The 21944-nt window shown below is 42.9% G+C and overlaps 1 protein-coding gene across 1 annotated transcript; it reads left to right on the top strand.

Moving 5' to 3' along the window:
- Window positions 1–4550: 4550 nt before the first annotated feature.
- On the top strand, window positions 4551–19431 carry LOC106569629 (lipoprotein lipase). Its single transcript, XM_014141182.2, has 10 exons — window positions 4551–4829; window positions 5614–5789; window positions 8676–8855; window positions 10613–10724; window positions 14011–14244; window positions 16109–16351; window positions 16560–16680; window positions 16966–17139; window positions 17865–17975; window positions 18274–19431. The coding sequence occupies exons 1-10, from the start codon at window positions 4739–4741 to the stop codon at window positions 18380–18382; spliced, it is 1551 nt and encodes a 516-aa protein (XP_013996657.1). The 5' UTR covers window positions 4551–4738; the 3' UTR covers window positions 18383–19431.
- The last annotated feature ends 2513 nt before the right edge of the window (window positions 19432–21944 follow it).

Raw genomic sequence — 21944 nt, 5'->3', positions numbered from 1 at the left:
TAGTTTACTGAGGGGGAATAGACTTTGTCGTGCCCTCTTCACGACTGTCTTAGTGTGTTTGGACCATTCTAGTTTGTTGTTGATGTGGACACCAAGGAATTTGAAGCTCTCAACCTGCTCCACTACAGCCCTGTCGATGAGAATGGGGGAGTGCTCGGTGCTCCTTTTCCTGTAGTCCACGATCATCTGCTTAGTCTTGGTTACGTTGAGGGATAGGTTGTTATTCTGGCACATAGAGACACATACAAAGCACTCCATTGCCCTCCATTTGGCAAATCTGACCATAACTCTGTCCTCCTGATTCCTGCTTAAAAGCTAAAACTCAAACAGGAAGTACCAATGACGTGCTCAAATAGCCAAAGCGTCAGTACAGGACCAAGCTCTGACACTCGTTGGATTTGGCAGGGCTTGCAAACTTTCCTACATGACCAAAGGTATGTGGGCACCTGCTCGTCGAATATCTCATTCCAAAATCATGGGCATTAATATGGAGTTGGTCCCCCCTTTGCTGCTATAACAGCCTCCACTCTTCTGGGAAAGCTTTCCACTAGATGATGGAACATTGCTGTGGGATCTTGCTTCCATTCAGCCACTGACTTGTTGGAAAGATAGCATCCTATGACGTTGCCACGTTGGAAGTCACTGAGCTGTTCAGTAAGGCCATTCTACTACCAATGTTTGTCTATGGAGATTGCATGGCTGGGTGCTTGATTTTATACACCTGTCAGCGATGGGTGTGGCTAAAATAGCTGAATCCACTCATTTGAAGGGGTGTCCACATACTTTTGTGTATATATAGTGTATAACAAACTACAAGGGGAAACCCAGGCGTGAGCTGTCCAGTGACGCAAACCTAGCAGACGAGCTAAATACCTTCTATGCTCGCTTCGAGGCTAGCAGTCTGTAATACCTACATGTTTCAAGCTGACCACCATAGTCCCTGTGCCCAAGAACTCCAAGATAACCTGACTAAATGACCATCGCTCCGTGCTTAGTCCCCATCCTGTACTCCCTGTTCACCCACAACTGCGTGGTCTCACAGGACTCCAACACCATCATTAAGTTTGCTGACGACACGATGGTGGTAGGCCTGATCACCGACGATGATGAGACAGCCTACAGGGAGGAGGTCAGATACCTGACTGTGTTGTGCCAGGACAACAGACTCTCCCTCAATGTGATCAAGACAAAGGAGGAAACGGAGGGCTGAGCATGCACCCATCCACATCAATGTGGCTGTAGTGGTGCAAGTCGAGAGCTTCAAGTTCATCGGTGTCCACATCACTAAGGAAGTATCATGGTCCACACACCAACACAGTCATTAAGAAGGCATGACAACACCTATTCTCCCTCAGGAGGCTGAAGAAATTCAGCATGGGCCCTCAGATCCTCAAAAAGTTATACAGCTGCACCATTGAGAGCTGTCAGGAATCCCGCTTCCTGAGTCTGTTTCTGCCTGAGATGACTGTTTTGTTTGAGTGTTGTCTAAGGTTCCTGAACGCATCCCTGTCTGGTTGCCAGGCAACGAGGTTAGGCGGGAGATCTAGTTATTTCCTGCACCTGCCTCTCATCAACCTTCTGCACACCTGGTCCTGATCTTCACCTCTTCTTAAACCCTGAGCTGACATCCATTCCCTGCCGGATCGTTAGCAACGAACAGTATGTTGTGCCAGCGTATCAGCCTCATGTTTCCTGAGCTAGTTTTGTTGTTTTGTGCTTGTTACTGGTTACTCACTCCCGTTTACTCTGTCTACAGTCATTCTCCCGGAACATTCAACTCCCTTGCCTGGCCGTCGGTGGATACAGTGACTTCATTGGATCAACCCATTTACTCTCATCAACTCACCTCCGCTGCCGCTCCGTCTCCTGGATCACTGAAATTACACATCAAGACTACCAATAAATACTCACCTTCATTTTACTCACCTTGTCCTGGTCTGCTTCTGGGTTCTGTCTTAGAGAATTGTGACAGAGAGCATCTTGACTGGCTGCATCACCGCTTGTTATGGCAACTGCTTGGCATCCGACTGCAAGGCGCTAACGAGGGTGGTGCGTACAGGCCAGTGCCATCCAAGACCTGTATACCAGGTGGTGTCAAAAAAAGGCCCTATCCTCCAGCACCGTCCTCAGGCACCATCCTCAGGCAATTGCTTTCATTTTGGGTCTAATTCTCATTTCTGGATAATGCTTAGAATATAGGATAACATTTTGCTACATTATGTCACATGAATGTGCAAAACACATACTTGTCTACGAGACTGTTCTAAGGTGAACTCTTAACAACATGGTGAAAAAACATGTACCATTTCCGACATAGTGTATCTGTCTGGTTCAGGTGTTACACTGTAACTCCTCTCGTAAAGAACAAGTGATTTCCCAGCTGAAGCCCCTTTTGATTTGATTTGAAGGAATGTTCCACCAGGTCACATTGATTGAATAGTTCCTGACCTAAGAGCCTTTAAAAACTCCCCTATAGTATCATTACTGAGTCTTCACAACCTGTCAAATCCAATAAGGATCAACTGAAGACGGTCCTGTATACATATATTATCCCACTTGTCACAAACTGAAGTTCCCTCTGGGAGAAATAAAGTTATTCTAATCTTTTATATTCTAAGCAATCAGATTTCTAAGGCATGATGATATTATTGTGAGATGTCTAGTGAGCACAAATTTCTGTCTGATATTTCATGAGTCTTGCAAGTGCGATGGTTGCATATGAGAATGGAGAAATTGTCAGGAATGATTAAACAATATTTCAACATATTTCAAAATGGTTATTTTTAGACAGATGTTTGCTTCTGCTAAGCTTCTTTTTTTTTACAGCCCTTGGGATTATATTAATTCACATTGGTAAATTATGTAATCATTTATTACAGTCCTATACCTGCCTTAGTGAAACATGTATATTTGATGTTTCATTGGTGCCTGTGATTAACGATTAAGTACAGTTATGGAGACATGGGACATGAGCGACATCTGTGACAAACCGTTACAACATGTGGTAGGCTAAATGGAAAAATAAATGTGTCAAACGTCAATAACAGCAGAAGCACGCTAACTGTGGATAGTGTGTTCTTGACTAAATAGGGGCAGCTTATCAGATTGTCTGAGATGGGGGCATGGGGGTTGAACTTAAAAAGGGCAGCTTATCAGATGATGTACACTACATGACCAAAAGTATGCGGACACCTGCTCGTCGAACATCTCATTCTGAAATCATGGGCATTAATATTGAGTTGGTCCCCCTTTGCTGCTATAACAGCTGCCACTTTTTTGGGAAGGCTTTCCATTAGACGTTGGAACATCGGGCACTGATGTTGGGCGATTAGGCTTAGCTCGCAGTCGGCGTACCAATTCATCCCAAAGGTGTTCGACGGGGTTGAGGTCAGGGCTCTGTGCAGGCCAGTCAAGTTCTTCCACAACAATCTCGACAAACCATTTCTGTATGGACCTCGCTTTGTGCACGGTGCCATTGTCATGCTGAAACAGGAAAGGGTCTCCTCAAACTGTTGCCACAAAGTTGGAAGCACAAAATCGTCTAGAATGTCACTGTATGCTGTAGTGTTAAGATTTCCCTTCACTGGAACTAAGGGGACTAGCCTGAACCATGAAAAACAGCCCCAGCCCATTATTCCTCATCCACCAAACTTTACAGTTGGCACTATGCATTGGGGCAGGTGGCGTTCTCCTGGCATCCACCAAACCCAGATTCGTCCTTCGGACTGCCAGACGGTGAAGAGTGATTCATCACTCTATAGAAAGCATTTCCACTGCTCCAGAGTCCAATAGTGGTGATGCTTGGTATTTCTCATGGTGATCTGGCTGCTCGGCCATTGAAACCCATTTCATAAAGTTCCCTGATGAACAGTTCTTGTGCCGACCTTGCTTTCAAAGGCAGTTGGGATCTCGGAAGTGAATGTTGCAACCGAGGACAGGAGATTTTTACGCGCTACGCGCTTCAGCACTCGGCGGTCGCGTTCTGTGAACTCGTGTGGCCTACCACTTTGCGGCTGAGCAGGTGTTGCTCCTAAACGTTTCCACTTCGCAATAACAGCACTTACAGTTGACCAGTGCAGCTCTAGCAGAGCAGAAATTTGACAAACTGACTTGTAAAAGTGTTATCCTGTGATGGTGCCACGTTGAAAGCCACTGAGCTCTTCAGTAAGACCATTCTACTGCCAATGTTTGTCTATGGAGATTGCATGGCTGTGTGCTCTATTTTATACACCTATCAGCAATGGGTGTGCCTGAAATAGCCGAATCTGCTAATTTGAATGAGAGTTACCATACTTTTGTATATATAGTGTATGCATGCCTACTGTGTGTGTGTGTGTGTGTGTGTGTGTGTGTGTGTGTGTGTGTGTGTGTGTGTGTGTTGGTGCGTGTGTATTTTTATACACAGTCAGTGTACCATACCAGGTAAGTACTCGGGAAAGAACAGTAGCCCTGAAGCAGACACGTGATTTGTTGACATTGTCCCATTTGGGAAGGTTGTCCACGCCTTGCCCATGTTTTAGACCAATAGAAATAGGGTTGGATTTACATGCGTCTACGGAGCCGATATAAATACACCATTTGAAACCTTCAAGTTCAAGTGAATATCATATTACGTAGTTGGACAACTTTACAAAAATAGACTTTTACAAGCGGTAAAATACATTCCAGCGGATTAAAGTGACAAACAATTTTCTTTTTCATTTTGAAAGTTCTTTCATTAAATTGAATCAACTGTACTATGGGAAAAGAAATCACCTGGTTGATCATAATTGGGATTTGTATCAAGTCGTCATGTGAGTCTCTCTTCAACACTGAAACTCCTGCTCTCAGTAAGTCGGACGATTCTTTTATTCTCTCAAATTAATTCATGCATTACTCTGAATACAAACGTTATGTAAAAAATGTAATACATTTATGTTTTGTAAGCAGATTATAATAGGCTACATGCTGATGATAAAAGGTGCGGTGAGTTCTTTAACAATTGGAACATTTGTGCCATGGGAATTGGAAAGTTGGCATTTGGCTGAGGCAGTTTCCATGAAGGCAGTTTCCATGAAGGCAGTTTCCATGAACATGTTTTGAGCTCTGACAGACAGACAGTTCATTATTCGGAGGAACAAAACTCCCCTAACCTGTTGGTGTTTTATTAGGATACGAGGAGTGTACCCTGGTCCCAGATCACCTGAACATATGGGCTAGAAGAGATTTCACAAAATCATGACACATTCATATGTACATGTACTTTATAACCATATTTTTATGTATGCATATTAATATTTAAATATGTATCAGATTATGTTTTTAAACTTTAACTAAATATTGTAAATGATGAGGTTTGGGATGATTTTATAATTTTGCAATCTGAGAGAGGAATGACTAGTTCTCTCTGGTTGAACCTCTACAGCCCTAAGGACCATTTTGTGCTTTTGAACCCATGAGAATATGCATTATGCACCGGTGCCTTTGAACACCGGTGTCTATAAACATCTGTGCCTATACTGTTACTGTATCTGCCAGCATAATAGGTCATTAATTGCCATGTACTTAAATGTTTTAGAAACACTTGATACAAAGTGGGGATCATGTCTTTAATCTCTCCCTCTGTCCCTCCAGGCAATGGTAAAGACTGGATACTGGACTACACTGACATAGAGACCAAGTTCTCAGTGCGTTCAGTTGAGGAGCCAGAGGAGGATCTGTGTTACCTGGTGCCAGGCAAAAAGGATACAGTCACACAGTGTGGCTTCAAAATCAGCTTACCTACGTTCGCCATCATACATGGCTGGTCGGTAAGTAGCTACCTGGATAACAGGAATGTAGCCTGGTCCCAGATCAGCTGGATAACAGGAATGTAGCCTGGTCCCAGGTCACCTGGATAACAGGAATGTAGCCTGGTCCCAGATCAGCTGAATAACAGGAATGTAGCCTGGTCCCAGGTCACCTGAATAACAGGAATGTAGCCTGGTCCCAGGTCACCTGAATAACAGGAATGTAGCCTGGTCTCAGATCTGCTGGATAACAGGAATGTAGCCTGGTCCCAGATCACCTGAATAACAGGAATGTAGCCTGGTCCCAGGTCACCTGAATAACAGGAATGTAGCCTGGTCTCAGATCTGCTGGATAACAGGAATGTAGCCTGGTCCCAGATCACCTGAATAACAGGAATGTAGCCTGGTCCCAGGTCACCTGAATAACAGGAATGTAGCCTGGTCTCAGATCTGCTGGATAACAGGAATGTTGCCTGGTCCCAGGTCACCTGAATAACAGGAATGTAGCCTGGTCCCAGATCACCTGAATAACAGGAATGTAGCCTGGTCCCAGGTCACCTGAATAACAGGAATGTAGCCTGGTCCCAGATCAGCTGGATAACAGGAATGTAGCCTGGTCCCAGATCAGCTGGATAACAGGAATGTAGCCTGGTCCCAGATCAGCTGGATAACAGGAATGTAGCCTGGTCCCAGATCAGCTGGATAACAGGAGTGTAGCCTGGTCCGAGATCTGTTTGTGAAGCCACAATAGTAAAGTCTTCCCCCATTCAGTGTCTCTCTTACTGCTCCCACTGCTGGCTGTTACATGCTGTTACATGCTGTTACATGCTGCTACATGCTGCTACATGCTGTTACATGCTGTTACATGATGTTACATGCTGTTACATGATGTTACATGCTGTTAATTGCTGTTACATGCTGCTACATGCTGTTACATGCTGTTACATGCTGTTACATGCTGCTACATGCTGTTACATGCTGTTACATGCTGTTACATGCTGCTACATGCTGTTACATGCTGTTACATGCTGTTACATGATGTTACATGCTGTTACATGATGTTACATGCTGTTAATTGCTGTTACATGCTGCTACATGCTGTTACATGCTGTTACATGCTGCTACATGCTGCTACATGCTGTTACATGCTGTTACATGTGCTTTACTTAATGGGAATCCCTCAGGCTCTGTCAATGACATTTAACACATATCATTTGTTTATCCCAGAGGGGCCATTACTTTGGGCACACGGAAGAGATAATACTAGGTAGGAAGGACATACCAACTCCATAGCAATATGCCACAGAGGACAATACCACACACCTCAACTTCACATCAACATACCACCAACAGACATCACAGATGTCCTACATCAACATGGGCCTACACCACAGCAATGACATCACCAGGTTCAGGTCTACCTAAACAGTAACCCTAATGTAGTGCTGCCACATAGGGTCTGGTTAGTAGCGCTACTACATAGGGTCTGGTTAGTAGCGCTACCACATAGGGTCTGGTTAGTAGCGCTACCACATAGGGTCTGGTTAGTAGCGCTACCACATAGGGTCTGGTTAGTAGCGCTACCACATAGGGTCTGGTTAGTAGCGCTACCACATAGGGTCTGGTTAGTAGCGCCCTACATAGGGTCTGGTTAGTAGTGCGCTACCACATAGGGTCTGGTTAGTACTGCCCTACATAGGGTCTGGTTAGTAGCGCTACCACATAGGGTCTGGTTAGTAGCGCTACCACATAGGGTCTGGTTAGTAGTGCCCTACATAGGGTCTGGTTAGTAGTGCCCTACATAGGGTCTGGTTAGTATTGCACTACATAGGGTCTGGTTAGTAGCGCTACCACATAGGGTCTGGTTAGTACTGCACTACATAGGGTCTGGTTAGTAGTGCACTACATAGGGTCTGGTTAGTAGCGCTACCACATAGGGTCTGGTTAGTAGTGCCCTACATAGGGTCTGGTTAGTAGTACCCTACATAGGGTCTGGTTAGTACTGCCCTACATAGGGTCTGGTTAGTAGTTCCCTACATAGGGTCTGGTTAGTAGTGCCCTACATAGGGTCTGGTTAGTACTGCCCTACATAGGGTCTGGTTAGTACTGCCCTACATAGGGTCTGGTTAGTAGCGCTGCCACATAGGGTCTGGTTAGTAGTGCCCTACATAGGGTCTGGTTAGTACTGCCCTACATAGGGTCTGTTTAGTAGTGCCCTACATAGGGTCTGGTTAGTAGTGCCCTACATAGGGTCTGTTTAGTACTGCCCTACATAGGGTCTGGTTAGTACTGCCCTACATAGGGTCTGGTTAGTAGCGCTGCCACATAGGGTCTGGTTAGTAGTGCACTACATAGGGTCTGGTTAGTAGTGCACTACATAGGGTCTGTTTAGTAGTGCCCTACATAGGGTCTGGTTAGTAGTACCCTACATAGGGTCTGTTTAGTAGTGCCCTACATAGGGTCTGTTTAGTAGTGCCCTACATAGGGTCTGGTTAGTAGTGCCCTACATAGGGTCTGGTTAGTAGTGCCCTACATAGGGTCTGGTTAGTAGTGCCCTACATAGGGTCTGGTTAGTAGTGCCCTACATAGGGTCTGGTTAGTAGTGCCCTACATAGGGTCTGGTTAGTAGTGCCCTACATAGGGTCTGGTTAGTAGTGCCCTACATAGGGTCTGGTTAGTAGTGCCCTACATAGGGTCTGGTTAGTAGTGCCCTACATAGGGTCTGGTTAGTAGTGTACTACATAGGGTCTGGTTAGTAGCGCTGCCACATAGGGTCTGGTTAGTAGTGCCCTACATAGGGTCTGGTTAGTAGTGTACTACATAGGGAATAGTGTGTCTTTGAGGTTTGCCCTAACGGTCCTGTAAGTCATCCCTAATACACTTGTATCATCCTGCCTTGTGTTCTAGGTGGCAGGTCTGTTTGAGAGCTGGATCCACAAGCTGGTAGCGGCCCTGTTTGAGCGTGTGCCCAATGCCAACGTTATAGTGGTGGACTGGCTGGACCGGGCCCAGCACCACTACCCCAACTCTGCTGCCAACACCAAGCTGGTTGGAGAGGATGTGGCCAGGCTCATCAACTGGCTGGAGGTGAGGGTTTGATCATGATTCCGTTTTGGTACACTACTGTAATGATAATGTATTGGATTTATACAAGGGAGAAAGTAGATGTCATTTCTTCCCGTAACGGTACCACTTAATCATGGAAATCCATATAGAATCCCTATTAATTCAATAGGATCACTGTGGCACTAGTCTGAAGATTTGTAATTTAACTTTTAAAATGTATTACCTTTTTGTGGTAACACAACCAATCGTGATGTTTTCATCTAATTGTCAACCAATCACATCAAAAGGCTCCTTTACTAGGCTACCCGCGGCCGTTCATCCACGCGTAACGTATTTCCAGCCACCAAACAGAGGTGAATGGAAAGAGACATCTTTCACACAAATGGCAAAAAAAAAGTGTAATGGCATTTGGCGATTGTCATTAATGTCACGTCCTGACCCTAGTAGGATGTCATTTTCTATAGTAGAGTAGGTCAGGGCGTGACAGGGGGTGTTTTTCTGTTTTCTATTTCTATGTTTAAGTTCTAGTTTTTTTTATTTCTATGTTGGTTTTGTTTGGTATGATCTCCAATTAGAGGCAGCTGGTCATCGTTGTCTCTAATTGGAGGTTATATTTAAGCTGATGTTTGTCCCACCTGTTTTTGTGGGTGATTATTTGTGAGTAGTGTTTGCTTCTCCTCTGCGTCACGGTTTGTTATTTTGTAGATTTCAGTTATTTGATGTACTGCATAGTTTTCACGGATTTAATAAAATGTGGAACTACAACCACGCTGCACTTTGGTCCACTCCTTTTGATAGCCGTGACAATTAAACCAGAATTTATGTGTCCACTGCTTTCCGCGCGTGTCTCGGTGTCGGCCATTCATATCTGCCTTAGCAAAATTGCAGTGTTCTCGTCGAACCACATCGCATTTTGGAGAGTAGGCCATACCACCTGTTGTGATAGGCTCATGTTTTACAGGTACGGCGTACCCCCACTATTTATTTTGCCGTATCTGCCGTACTTTCACCCCTGGATTTATATATAGATGTTGGATCTTAATTTGAGCCAGTTTGCTACAGCAGGAACATAATCCTGCATCAACAGGAAATGTGAATTATTATGAATCGACATTTTTGTAGGGGTTGATACTTTTTTCATAAGGGAAAATATAATCTGAAATTTCTATGTAGAAATTACAATCTTCAGAATCCTTTTCGAACCTCAAGTGCACTACATGTTCTACATTTCTTGTATTGCAGGAAAGTTATCATGTAACAGGGTGATACATTAAGATTTTTCCTTCCTCAAATTGCTTTATTTGCCTGATCTGTATATTTGCATAAGCAAGGAGAGAGAGAAAGAAAGCGGGAGAGAGAGAGAACGAAAGAGGGGGTGAGAGAGAGAGAGGGGGGTGACGAGAGAGAGGGGGTGAGAGAGAGGGGGGGGTGAGAGAGAGAGAAAGAAAGCGGGAGAGAGAGAGAACGAGAGCGGGGGTGAGAGAGAGAGAGAGAGGGTGAGAGAGAGAGGGGGGGTGACGAGAGAGAGAGAGGGGGTGAGAGAGAGAGAGGGGGTGACGAGAGAGAGAGAGGGGGTGAGAGAGAGAGGGGGGGTTGACGAGAGAGCGAGAGAGAGAGAATTAGCAATGGAGATCGATGCAGTTTGATGTGATAGTCAACTGTTCTACCACTCTGATAATTCCAGAACCATAATCCATCTGTTCTCTTACTGTGCAGTTATTTATGTGGATCTGAAATGCACCAATCATCTGTTAGAAGTAAATGATACCTCCCTTCAGGTGGATCTGAAGTATGACCTGAAGAACATCCACCTGCTGGGCTACAGCCTGGGAGCACATGTGGCTGGCGTAGCTGGAAACCTGACCAACAACAAGGTCAACAGGATCACTGGTGGGTAGGACTTAGATGCTCTCATCCCTCGTATGGTGCCTGTAGGAGCAGGTTTCTGTAGGACCAATAGAGACATATAACCATCTCTCAATCCACCTCAACTCTGCTACTCAGGGACCCGCTGGTGGGTAGGACCAGACCAGAGCCAGATAACAGAGTAATATCACTGGTGGGTATGACCAGACCAGAGCCAGATAACAGAGTAATATCACTGGTGGGTATGACCAGACCAGAGCCAGATAACAGAGTAATATCACTGGTGGGTAGGACCAGACCAGAGCCAGATAACAGAGTAATATCACTGGTGGGTATGACCAGACCAGAGCCAGATAACAGAGTAATATCACTGGTGGGTATGACCAGACCAGAGCCAGATAACAGAGTAATATCACTGGTGGGTATGACCAGACCAGAGCCAGATAACAGAGTAATATCACTGGTGGGTATGACCAGACCAGAGCCAGATAACAGAGTAATATCACTGGTGGGTAGGACCAGACCAGAGCCAGATAACAGAGTAATATCACTGGTGGGTATGACCAGACCAGAGCCAGATAACAGAGTAATATCACTGGTGGGTATGACCAGACCAGAGCCAGATAACAGAGTAATATCACTGGTGGGTAGGACCAGACCAGAGCCAGATAACAGAGTAATATCACTGGTGGGTATGACCAGACCAGAGCCAGATAACAGAGTAATATCACTGGTGGGTATGACCAGACCAGAGCCAGATAACAGAGTAATATCACTGGTGGGTAGGACCAGACCAGAGCCAGATAACAGAGTAATATCACTGGTGGGTAGGACCAGACCAGAGCCAGATAACAGAGTAATATCACTGGTGGGTAGGACCAGACCAGAGCCAGATAACAGAGTAATATCACTGGTGGGTATGACCAGACCAGAGCCAGATAACAGAGTAATATCACTGGTGGGTATGACCAGACCAGAGCCAGATAACAGAGTAATATCACTGGTGGGTAGGACCAGACCAGAGCCAGATAACAGAGTAATATCACTGGTGGGTATGACCAAAAAAAGATATATAACAGAGAAGTATATGGCTCTGGGTAGGACCCAGCCCTCGTATGGTGTCTGTCCATCTGTCAATCAACCTAATCACTGCTGTGTCATTAGGCTCTGTTCCAAACCTAAGATATACACGTGTGCCCTTAATTATTTTTGGTATTTACGTTGCACCCCTATAGCAGTTATAATGGTTGTTGCCTATCAATTTGCAGTCACTCCACTTTGGTCAGCCAATCACTGCTTAAGTAAACACCCAACTCATTGCCCCTCCCGTCTTCTATTTAGAGTGAGTGAGACTATTTATAACACCCAAAAGGACTATTTATAACCCCCTGAAATGACTATTTATAACCCCTGAAATGACTATTTATAACCCCCTGAAATGACTATTATAACCCCCTGAAATGACTATTTATAACCCCTGAAATGACTATTTATATCCCCTGAAATGACTATTTATAACCCCTGAAATGACTATTTATAACACCCAAAAGGACTATTTATACCCCCTGAAATGACTATTTATAACCCCCTGAAATGACTATTTATAACCCCTGAAATGACTATTTATAACACCCAAAAGGACTATTTATACCCCCTGAAATGACTATTTATAACCCCTGAAATGACTATTTATAACCCCCCTGAAACTACTATTTATAACCCCCTGAAATGACTATTTATAACCCCCTGAAATTACTATTTATAACCCCTGAAATGACTATTTATAACACCCAAAAGGACTATTTATACCCCCTGAAATGACTATTTATAACCCCTGAAATGACTATTTATAACCCCTGAAATGACTATTTATAACCCCTGAAATGACTATTTATAACACCCAAAAGGACTATTTATACCCCTTGAAATGACTATTTATAACCCCCTGAAATGACTATTTATAACCCCTGAAATGACTATTTATAACACCCAAAAGGACTATTTATACCCCCAGAAATGACTATTTATAACCCCCTGAAATGACTATTTATAACCCCTGAAATGACTATTTATAACCCCTGAAAAGACTATTTATAACCCCAAATGACTATTTATAACCCCCCTGAAATGACTATTTATAACCCCCTGAAATGACTATTTATAACCCCTGAAATTACTATTTATAACCCCTGAAATGACTATTTATAACACCCAAAAGGACTATTTATACCCCCTGAAATGACTATTTATAACCCCCTGAAATGACTATTTATAACCCCCAGAAATGACTATTTATAACCCCTGAAATGACTATTTATAACACCCAAAAGGACTATTTATACCCCCAGAAATGACTATTTATAACCCCCTGAAATGACTATTTATAACCCCTGAAATGACTATTTATAACCCCTGAAATGACTATTTATAACCCCCTGAAATGACTATTTATAACCCCTGAAATGACTATTTATAACCCCTGAAATGACTATTTATAACCCCTGAAATGACTATTTATAACCCCCTGAAATGACTATTTATAACCCCTGAAATGACTATTTATAACACCCAAAAGGACTATTTATACCCCCTGAAATGACTATTTATAACCCCCTGAAATGACTATTTATAACCCCCTGAAATGACTATTTATAACCCCTGAAATGACTATTTATAACACCCAAAAGGACTATTTATACCCCCTGAAATTACTATTTATAACCCCCTGAAATTACTATTTATAACCCCCTGAAATGAATATTTATAACCCCTCAAATGACTATTTATAACACCCCAAAAGACTGCTGTATAAGACTCAAAAGGCTTGTACCTTGAACCATGTGTTCTAATACATCATGGCAGGCTGACACCACAACAGCAGGCTGACACCACAACAGCAGGTTGACACCACAACAGCAGGTTGACACCACAACAGCAGGCTGACACCACAACAGCAGGCTGACACCACAACAGCAGGCTGACACCACAACAGTGCAGGCTGACACCACAACAGCGCAGGCTGACACCACAACAGCGCAGGCTGACACCACAACAGCAGGCTGACACCACAACAGCGCAGGCTGACACCACAACAGCAGACTGACACCACAACAGCAGGCTGACACCACAACAGCAAGCTGACACCACAACAGCAGGCTGACACCACAACAGCAGGCTGACAGTGTTCTGAATATATGCAGTAGTTAGTAACTATTAACAACAGAGCAGATTATAGAAGTTCTACCACTGAAAGTTACTGTAAGATACTAGTTCTCTAATGTCCCTCTCCCTGTCCTGCTCTCTCTGTCAGGCATGGATCCGGCTGGGCCTCGCTTCGAATACGCTGAGCACCGAAACCGCCTGTCTCCTGACGATGCAACATTTGTGGACGTCCTCCACACCAACACCAGGGGGTCTCCAGATCTCAGTATCGGTATTCAGAGACCCGTGGGCCACGTGGACATCTACCCCAACGGAGGAACCGCACAGCCAGGCTGCTCCTTCCGGTACACCGTAGACATGATGAGAAGCTTTGGCCTCCACAGTGAGTAGACCCAGGCTTCACTCCAACTCCCACAAACCCTCGCACTGTAGTTCAATAGAACTAGGGATCTACAGTGAAAAGACACAGGCTTAACTCCAACTCCCACAAACCCTCACACTGTAGTTCAATAGAACTAGGCATCTACAGTGAATAGACACAGGCTTAACTCCAACTCCAACTCCCACAAACCCTCACACTGTAGTTTAATAGAGTACCACAGTATGAGTCATAATACCCATAAAATATCAAATCACATCAACATAAAAAAGGTTGGCCTCATACACATATTTAGTAGATGTTATTGCGGGTGTAGCAAAATGCTTGTGTTCCTAGCTCCAACAGTGCAGTAATATCTAACAATACACAACAATACACAAATCTAAAAGTTAAAGAATGGAATTAAGAAATATATAAATATTAGGACGAGCAATGTCGGAGTGGCATTGACTAAAATACAGTAGAATAGAATACAGCATATACATGTACATAAAATGAGTAAAGCAGTATGTAAACATTATTAAAATGACTAGTGTTCCATTATTAAAGTGGCCAGTGATCCCATGTCTATGTATATAGGGCAGCAGAGTACGGTCAAACAAGGAAATGGTTTCAATCATTTCTCCACCATTCATTTTTCCCATAAGGGATTTTTCCAATAGGGCGTGACATTTTGATAACCGTGTAAGTCTCTCTAGGACAAGGTGACTTTTATCATTTGCCTGTATTTACCTCCAAAATGAAATGCTAATTGGCTGCTAATGTGGCTATCATAAAAAACTAGAAATGCCATGATGATCAGGATGAGACTGCTGAATCAAGGCAAAGGTAAGACTCTCTGGATTAACTATCTAATGTTAGCTAAATGCAGTAATGAATTTACAATTACATTTACAATTCTGTGAACTGTCTTGTGCAAGTTTTAAATTGACACAATACTTGTTTAGCAAAGGTGTCAGCTAGAGATGACGTGCAGGAACTGGCAGGGATTTGTAGTCTGGCATGATGTCTACTTTGATGATAATTAGCAATTTTGAATCTGAGAGTAAATAGAGCCAAATATATTGATAAAAGTCACCTTGTCCGAGAAAGATTTATCAAAACGTCACGCCAGGGTAAGCCTACATGAAACACAGCCCTTATTTTAAGTGTTTCTAAAATTCCCTATGGGAAAAATAAATGGAGGAAAAACGATTGGAACCATTTCCCTGTTTGACCGCTAGGTTTTATGGGTATTATGACACCTCCACCGTAAGGCTCTGTAGAACTAGGCATCAACAGTAAGTAGACCCAGGCTTAACTCCAAATCCCACAAACATTTACACTATAGTTTGATAGAACTATATCTACAGTCATAGAATTCCATATATAATTATTGGATTTCTCTACCTGGTATCTAAGTAGCCTCTTCCTCGACCAACCCTGGATTCACACTGTAGTGATTTTGTTTGTTTTATCATTACACAAGTGTAGGACAAAAAAAACACACACAAGACAACATCATTGTTTCCCAATCTGTTTTTCATTGACCTTCATACGTGCCTGTTGCACATTTACGTTGTATTTCAGCATTACAACATCTGATTCTATCCAACTCATCATCAAGGCTTTACGTGTTGAATGAAACATACTAATGCTGGAACAGAACAGAATGTTCAAAACAGCCGGGAGTCCGAGAGGAATGGATTGGGTAACGCTGATGTTCTTTAGTTTATAGTTCAACAGTACAGTGTGGCGTTTAGTAGTAAGAGGACACTCGCTCTGCATTGGTGTTCTGAAGGTGAACATAATGTCCAACACACATCACTCATAACTATTCCTCTCCTGTGCCATACCCTGCATTTATTTTGTTATTTTATTGAACCAGACTTGGATCAGATCCTGAAGTGCGCCCATGAGCGCTCTGTGCACCTGTTCATCGACTCGCTGGTGAACAAACAGCAGCAAAGCATGGCCTACCGCTGCAACTCCAAAGACGCTTTCGACAGGGGCCTATGTCTCAGTTGCCGTAAGAACCGCTGCAACAACATGGGCTTTGGTGTCAACAAGATACGCACCACCAGGAGCGCCAAGATGTACCTGAAGACCGGCGCCAGTATGCCCTTCAAAGGTGGGTTGGTTAATCTGTTAGACAGCTGATTGATAGCTGGGCGGTGTGTTCCTAAACAACGCGGATCAAACTGAGAAAGCTCGTCAAAGTTCCGTATTGTAGTATCTAGGTTCTCCTCCTTCTTATTCTCCTCCTCTTTCTCCTTCTTCTTCTTCTTCTTCTTCTTGTTTATGATGTGTAAACAATCTGTTCTGTTCTCCACCCTCAGTCTTCCACTACCAGATAAAGTTCCATGTATTCAACCAGCAGAACCTGAGTCTGAACGAGCAGCCCTTCATCGTGTCTCTTTATGGAACCCACGGAGAGAAGGAGGCCGTCCAACTCATTCTGTAAGCAACTCTGCTAAACATTCAACTTCTTACAATTTAGTACTGGGTTATGTATTTTTTGCTGTTCATTTTCTGTTTAGTTTACAATCGATTTACATTAGGTTACTTCAGCGTTACTTTGCATTGTCTATTGAAATGGTACAGTGAAGTTGTGCGTAATTCCCATGCACTGCTGATTTATGATAGAGCAAAACAAATATTTCTTTCTGGCCCAGCACCCCGTTAAAAGTTCTGTTTGTTTTATTTTGTATGCGTTTACCTAACTATGCTAACCCCCCAACCCAGGTCCAACGTGACCACCAACACTACTGTGTCCTTCCTACTGACCACTGACGTAGACCTGGGAGAGCTGCTGAGAGTCACGCTGCAGTGGGACAGTGACTCATACTTCTCTTTCTTCAACTCAAACGAGTTCATGGTCCGCAGGATTAGAGTCAAAACGGGAGAGACCCAGTCCAAGTCAGCATCTACTTTTATCTGTCTACTGCAGTCTAACATATCTATCTCTTGTATATGAATTTACCTTAGGGACCTACTTGATTGACTTAACTCTAGTAGAGTACAGTAGAATACAGTAGAGTAGAGTAGAGTACAGTAGAGTAGAGTGGGCTGAAAAGTTTATTTGACTCTACTCCGCTCTACTCTACTCTGCTATACTGTACTCTACGCTACTCTACTGAACTGTACTCTACTGTACTCTACTGTACTCTACTATACTTTACTGTACTCTACTCTACTCTACTGTACTGTACTGTACTCTGCTATACTTTACTCTACTCTACTGTACTGTACTCTACTGTACTCGACTGTACTTTATTATACTCTACTGTACTGTACTCTACTGTACTCTACTCTGTACTCTACTCTAATCTACTGTACTCTACTGTACTGTACTCTACTGTACTCTACTGTCATGTACTCTGCTATACTTTACTCTACTCTACTCTCCCCTATTCTACCCTACTCTACTGTACTCTGCTCTACTCTACTCTACCCTATTCTACCCTGCTCTACTCTATTGTACTCTGCTATACTTTACTTTACTCTACCCTACTATACTGTACTCTGCTGTACTGAACTCTACTCTAGTCAACAATCCACGCTGATTTTCTTGAGTTGAGATGAATGGAGTGATTTTAAGTGTATGTGTGTATGATGGTGATTGTGACTTGCTTCTCCTGCAGGGTGATTTTCAGAGCAGAAAGTGACGGGAAGTTTGCTCACCTGGTCCAAGGAGGTGACCCTGTGACCTTCACCAAGTCTAAAGAGGATCAGAACAGCAGGACGCATGAGAGGTGAGAGACTCAGTGACACTGACTTGGTTGATTTAATTTATTACACAAGATAAAAAAATATACAGCCACAAACCAATGTAATGGCAATTCACTCATAATAAATAATCTAGTATAACATAAAATATTATAGGATAACACAAAGAAGTATCTTATTTCCATTGGTTGGTTTCAGTATAGTTAGGGAGTTCTTCCTGACCATGTGACTAACGGGACCAGGAAAAGAGATATGACATGACCAGTTACAGCCCACCCAATGACATGCTTCCTTTGCCAACACTATGTTTGTGTCTGTTTGCAGAAACCACAGACTGAAGATGCAGGGCAGCTTCTTCAAACAAGGCCTGAACGGCGCTGCCACAGACACATCGCCATCATCGTCATCGTTACCCCCATCACCAGAGCATTGAGGTCATATACTGTAGATATTATTGTAGTAGCTGGTTAGTAGAAGAGTATACCCTCTGGTTAAGTGTATGTATGGGCGAATGACACCCTTTTCCCCATACGGTGGCCACCTATGTACCCGGGTCATGATCTGCATCAAGGATTTCAGTTACGTTCTCAAATCTCAAGTCAGGATTTCAGCCGAAGATCTGTAGAAGTGTTTGAGATTGTGACTCAAATCTCAAGTCAGGATTTCATAATAGTGTAAAAACAGTATATGTTTTTATAATAATATATATATGGTTTAACATTCCAATCAAGAAGTCAAACTCGGTTTGGTATGTTCTCCTTCATAACAGTCAGCTCTGAAAACGTGATGATGGATTTCATGATAGTGTGATTTCTTTGTTCCTTTCATTGCGTATTTAAATATGTGACGTTTCTTTAATTCAAATATATCTTACTGAATTGTTATTTATCACACATGTATCCTTTATATATATTATATTATTTTTTATTATTATAATTGACTTTGTCAACCTTTTAGCTGTTACAGTTTTTTAATTAAAGGGATCAACGTTTAGGATGCAAGCAATATATTTACATCAGTATTGTAACCACGGTTTTTTTTGTGTGCCAATTGTGTTACAACGCTGTGAAATCCAAGTCACCTGACGGTAATACCGATCAGCACAGGACCCTTTACAGGCTGTCAATAACCCAGGCCACCGTATTGAAGGAAATCTAGTATGTACCCCAAATGGCACCCTATTCCCCATATAGTGCACTATGGGCCCTGGTCAAAAGTAGTGCACTATATAGGGAATAGGGTGCCCTTTAAGACGCACCCCTACTGTATACATTCAGCAGTTCACCCAGCTACACATGGTAGTAAAAATAAAAGTTTCCTAGCTGATTTGGATGGGCAGTGTAGTATGTAGACAATATTGGTTGTACAGTATATCACTTATCATTTAGATTGTATATAATGGTTTGTTTCCTGTGGTAAGTCTGCTTTTAAAGCCTATATTTAAATGTTTTGATCCCAATAAACACCATAGCTTGGATTTGATTGAGTTTCTGGTCTAGTTCTTGAGTCAGTTACTGTACATTGCATTTGGAAACATTTTGGGAGTGGGTGACTGCATTTCTTCATCTCAAATGCTCATCGGCATCACATTCACATTCCACATGCTTTCCACCTCAGGAATACTTTACCCAGTGGAATAGCTGACTCTATATAGTACTGAATAATGGTAATAGTTTAATCAGCACTACAATACTGAATAATGGTAATGGATTAATCAGAACTACAATACTGAATAATGGTAACAGTTTAATCAGAACTACAATACTGAATAATGGTAACAGTTTAATCAGAACTACAATACTGAGTAATGGTAACAGTTTAATCAGCACTACAATACTGAATAATGGTAACAGTTTAATCAGAACTACAATACTGAGTAATGGTAACAGTTTAATCAGAACTACAATACTGAATAATGGTAACAGTTTAATTGTCACGTTCTCTATCTTCAAATTCCCTGTCACATATGAGCCAAGGCGCAGCGTGCCGGTAATTCCACATCTTTATTGAAGAAAACCGAACCAAAACAATAAACAGACAGAAACATAACACACCACAACTGTGGCGTACACACACAGAAATAATAATAACCCACAAACACAGGTGGGGAAAAGGCTGCCTAAGTATGATTCCCAATCAGAGACAACGAATGACAGCTGCCTCTGATTGGAAACCATACTCGGCCAATAAAGAAAAAACAACATAGACATACAACACATAGAATGCCCACCCCATGTCACACCTTGACCTAACCAAACAGAGAAAAACGGCTCTCTCAGGTCAGGGCGTGACATTAATCAGAACTACAATACTGAATAATGGTAACAGTTTAATCAGAACTACAATACTGAATAATGGTAACAGTTTAATCAGAACTACAATACTGAATAATGGTAACAGTTTAATCAGAACTACAATACTGAATAATGGTAATAGTTTAATCAGAACTACAATACTGAATAATGGTAACAGTTTAATCAGAACTACAATACTGAATAATGGTAACGGTTTAATCAGAACTACAATACTGAATAATGGTAACAGTTTAATCAGAAATACAATACTGAACAATGGTAACAGTTTAATCAGAACTACAATACTGAATAATGGTAACAGTTTAATCAGAACTACAATACTCAATATTTTAAGTTAGAGTTCAAGTTCAGGTGATTTTCCAGTACTAATGGTAATTGTTTAACAGGGAAACTCTCCCGGTCGCCTCAGCTGGGATTTTATACATTACTCACCAACAACACAGTCTGCTGGTGCCGATGTTTGAAAAAGCACCCCAATACACTCATGTTGTACAGCGCATTTGACACAACGGTTGTGATACAACTGATATTGTTGGGATAAAACAGAGTTTGTCTTACATAATCTACAGTATGTATACAACCTGATCATCGTAGCTCCTAGGGGTCCCAGATGTCTGGGGAGAGTAGGAGGTTTATAGTATTGACACAGAGGCTGTGCGAGGCTCCTCGCTCCTTAGGGAACATCCACAGAACCCTCGCTCCTCAGGGAACATCTATAGAACCCTCGCTCCTTAGGGAACATCCACAGAACCCTCGCTCCTCCGGGAACATCTACAGAACCCTCGCTCCTCCGGGAACATCTACAGAACATCTCGCTCCTCCGGGAACATCTACAGAACCCTCGCTCCTCAGGGAACATCTACAGAACCCTCGCTCCTCCGGGAACATCTACAGAACCCTCGCTCCTCAGGGAACATCTACAGAACCCTCGCTCCTTAGGGAACATCTATAGGCTCCTTACTAGGTCCATGCTGTCTACTGTCCATGCTGTTCTACTGTCTACTGTCCATGCGGTTCTACTGTCCATGCTGTTCTACTGTCTACTGTCCATGCAGTTCTACTGTCTACTGTCCATGCAGTTCTACTGTCTACTGTCCATGCTGTTCTACTGTCTACTGTCCATGCTGTTCTACTGTCTACTGTCTACTGACTACTGTCCATGCTGTTCTACTGTCTACTGTCCATGCTGTTCTACTGTCTACTGTCCATGCTGTTCTACTGTCTACTGTCTACTGTCTACTGTCCATGCAGTTCTACTGTCTACTGTCCATACTGTTCTACTGTCTACTGTCCATGCTGTTCTACTGTCTACTGTCCATGCGGTTCTACTGTCCATGCTGTTCTACTGTCTACTGTCCATGCAGTTCTACTGTCTACTGTCCATGCAGTTCTACTGTCTACTGTCCATGCTGTTCTACTGTCTACTGTCCATGCTGTTCTACTGTCTACTGTCCATGCTGTTCTACTGTCTACTGTCTACTGTCTACTGTCCATGCAGTTCTACTGTCTACTGTCCATGCAGTTCTACTGTCTACTGTCCATGCTGTTCTACTGTCTACTGTCCATGCTGTTCTACTGCCTACTGTCTACTGTCAACTGTCCATGCTGTTCTACTGTCTACTGTCTAGTGTCAACTGACTACTGTCCATGCTGTTCTACTGTCTGCTGTCTACTGTCAAC

Source organism: Salmo salar, chromosome ssa14 (assembly GCF_905237065.1).
Source record: "Salmo salar chromosome ssa14, Ssal_v3.1, whole genome shotgun sequence".
NCBI classification, from domain to species: domain Eukaryota; kingdom Metazoa; phylum Chordata; class Actinopteri; order Salmoniformes; family Salmonidae; genus Salmo; species Salmo salar.
This window is presented reverse-complemented; position numbering and strand designations above follow the sequence as displayed.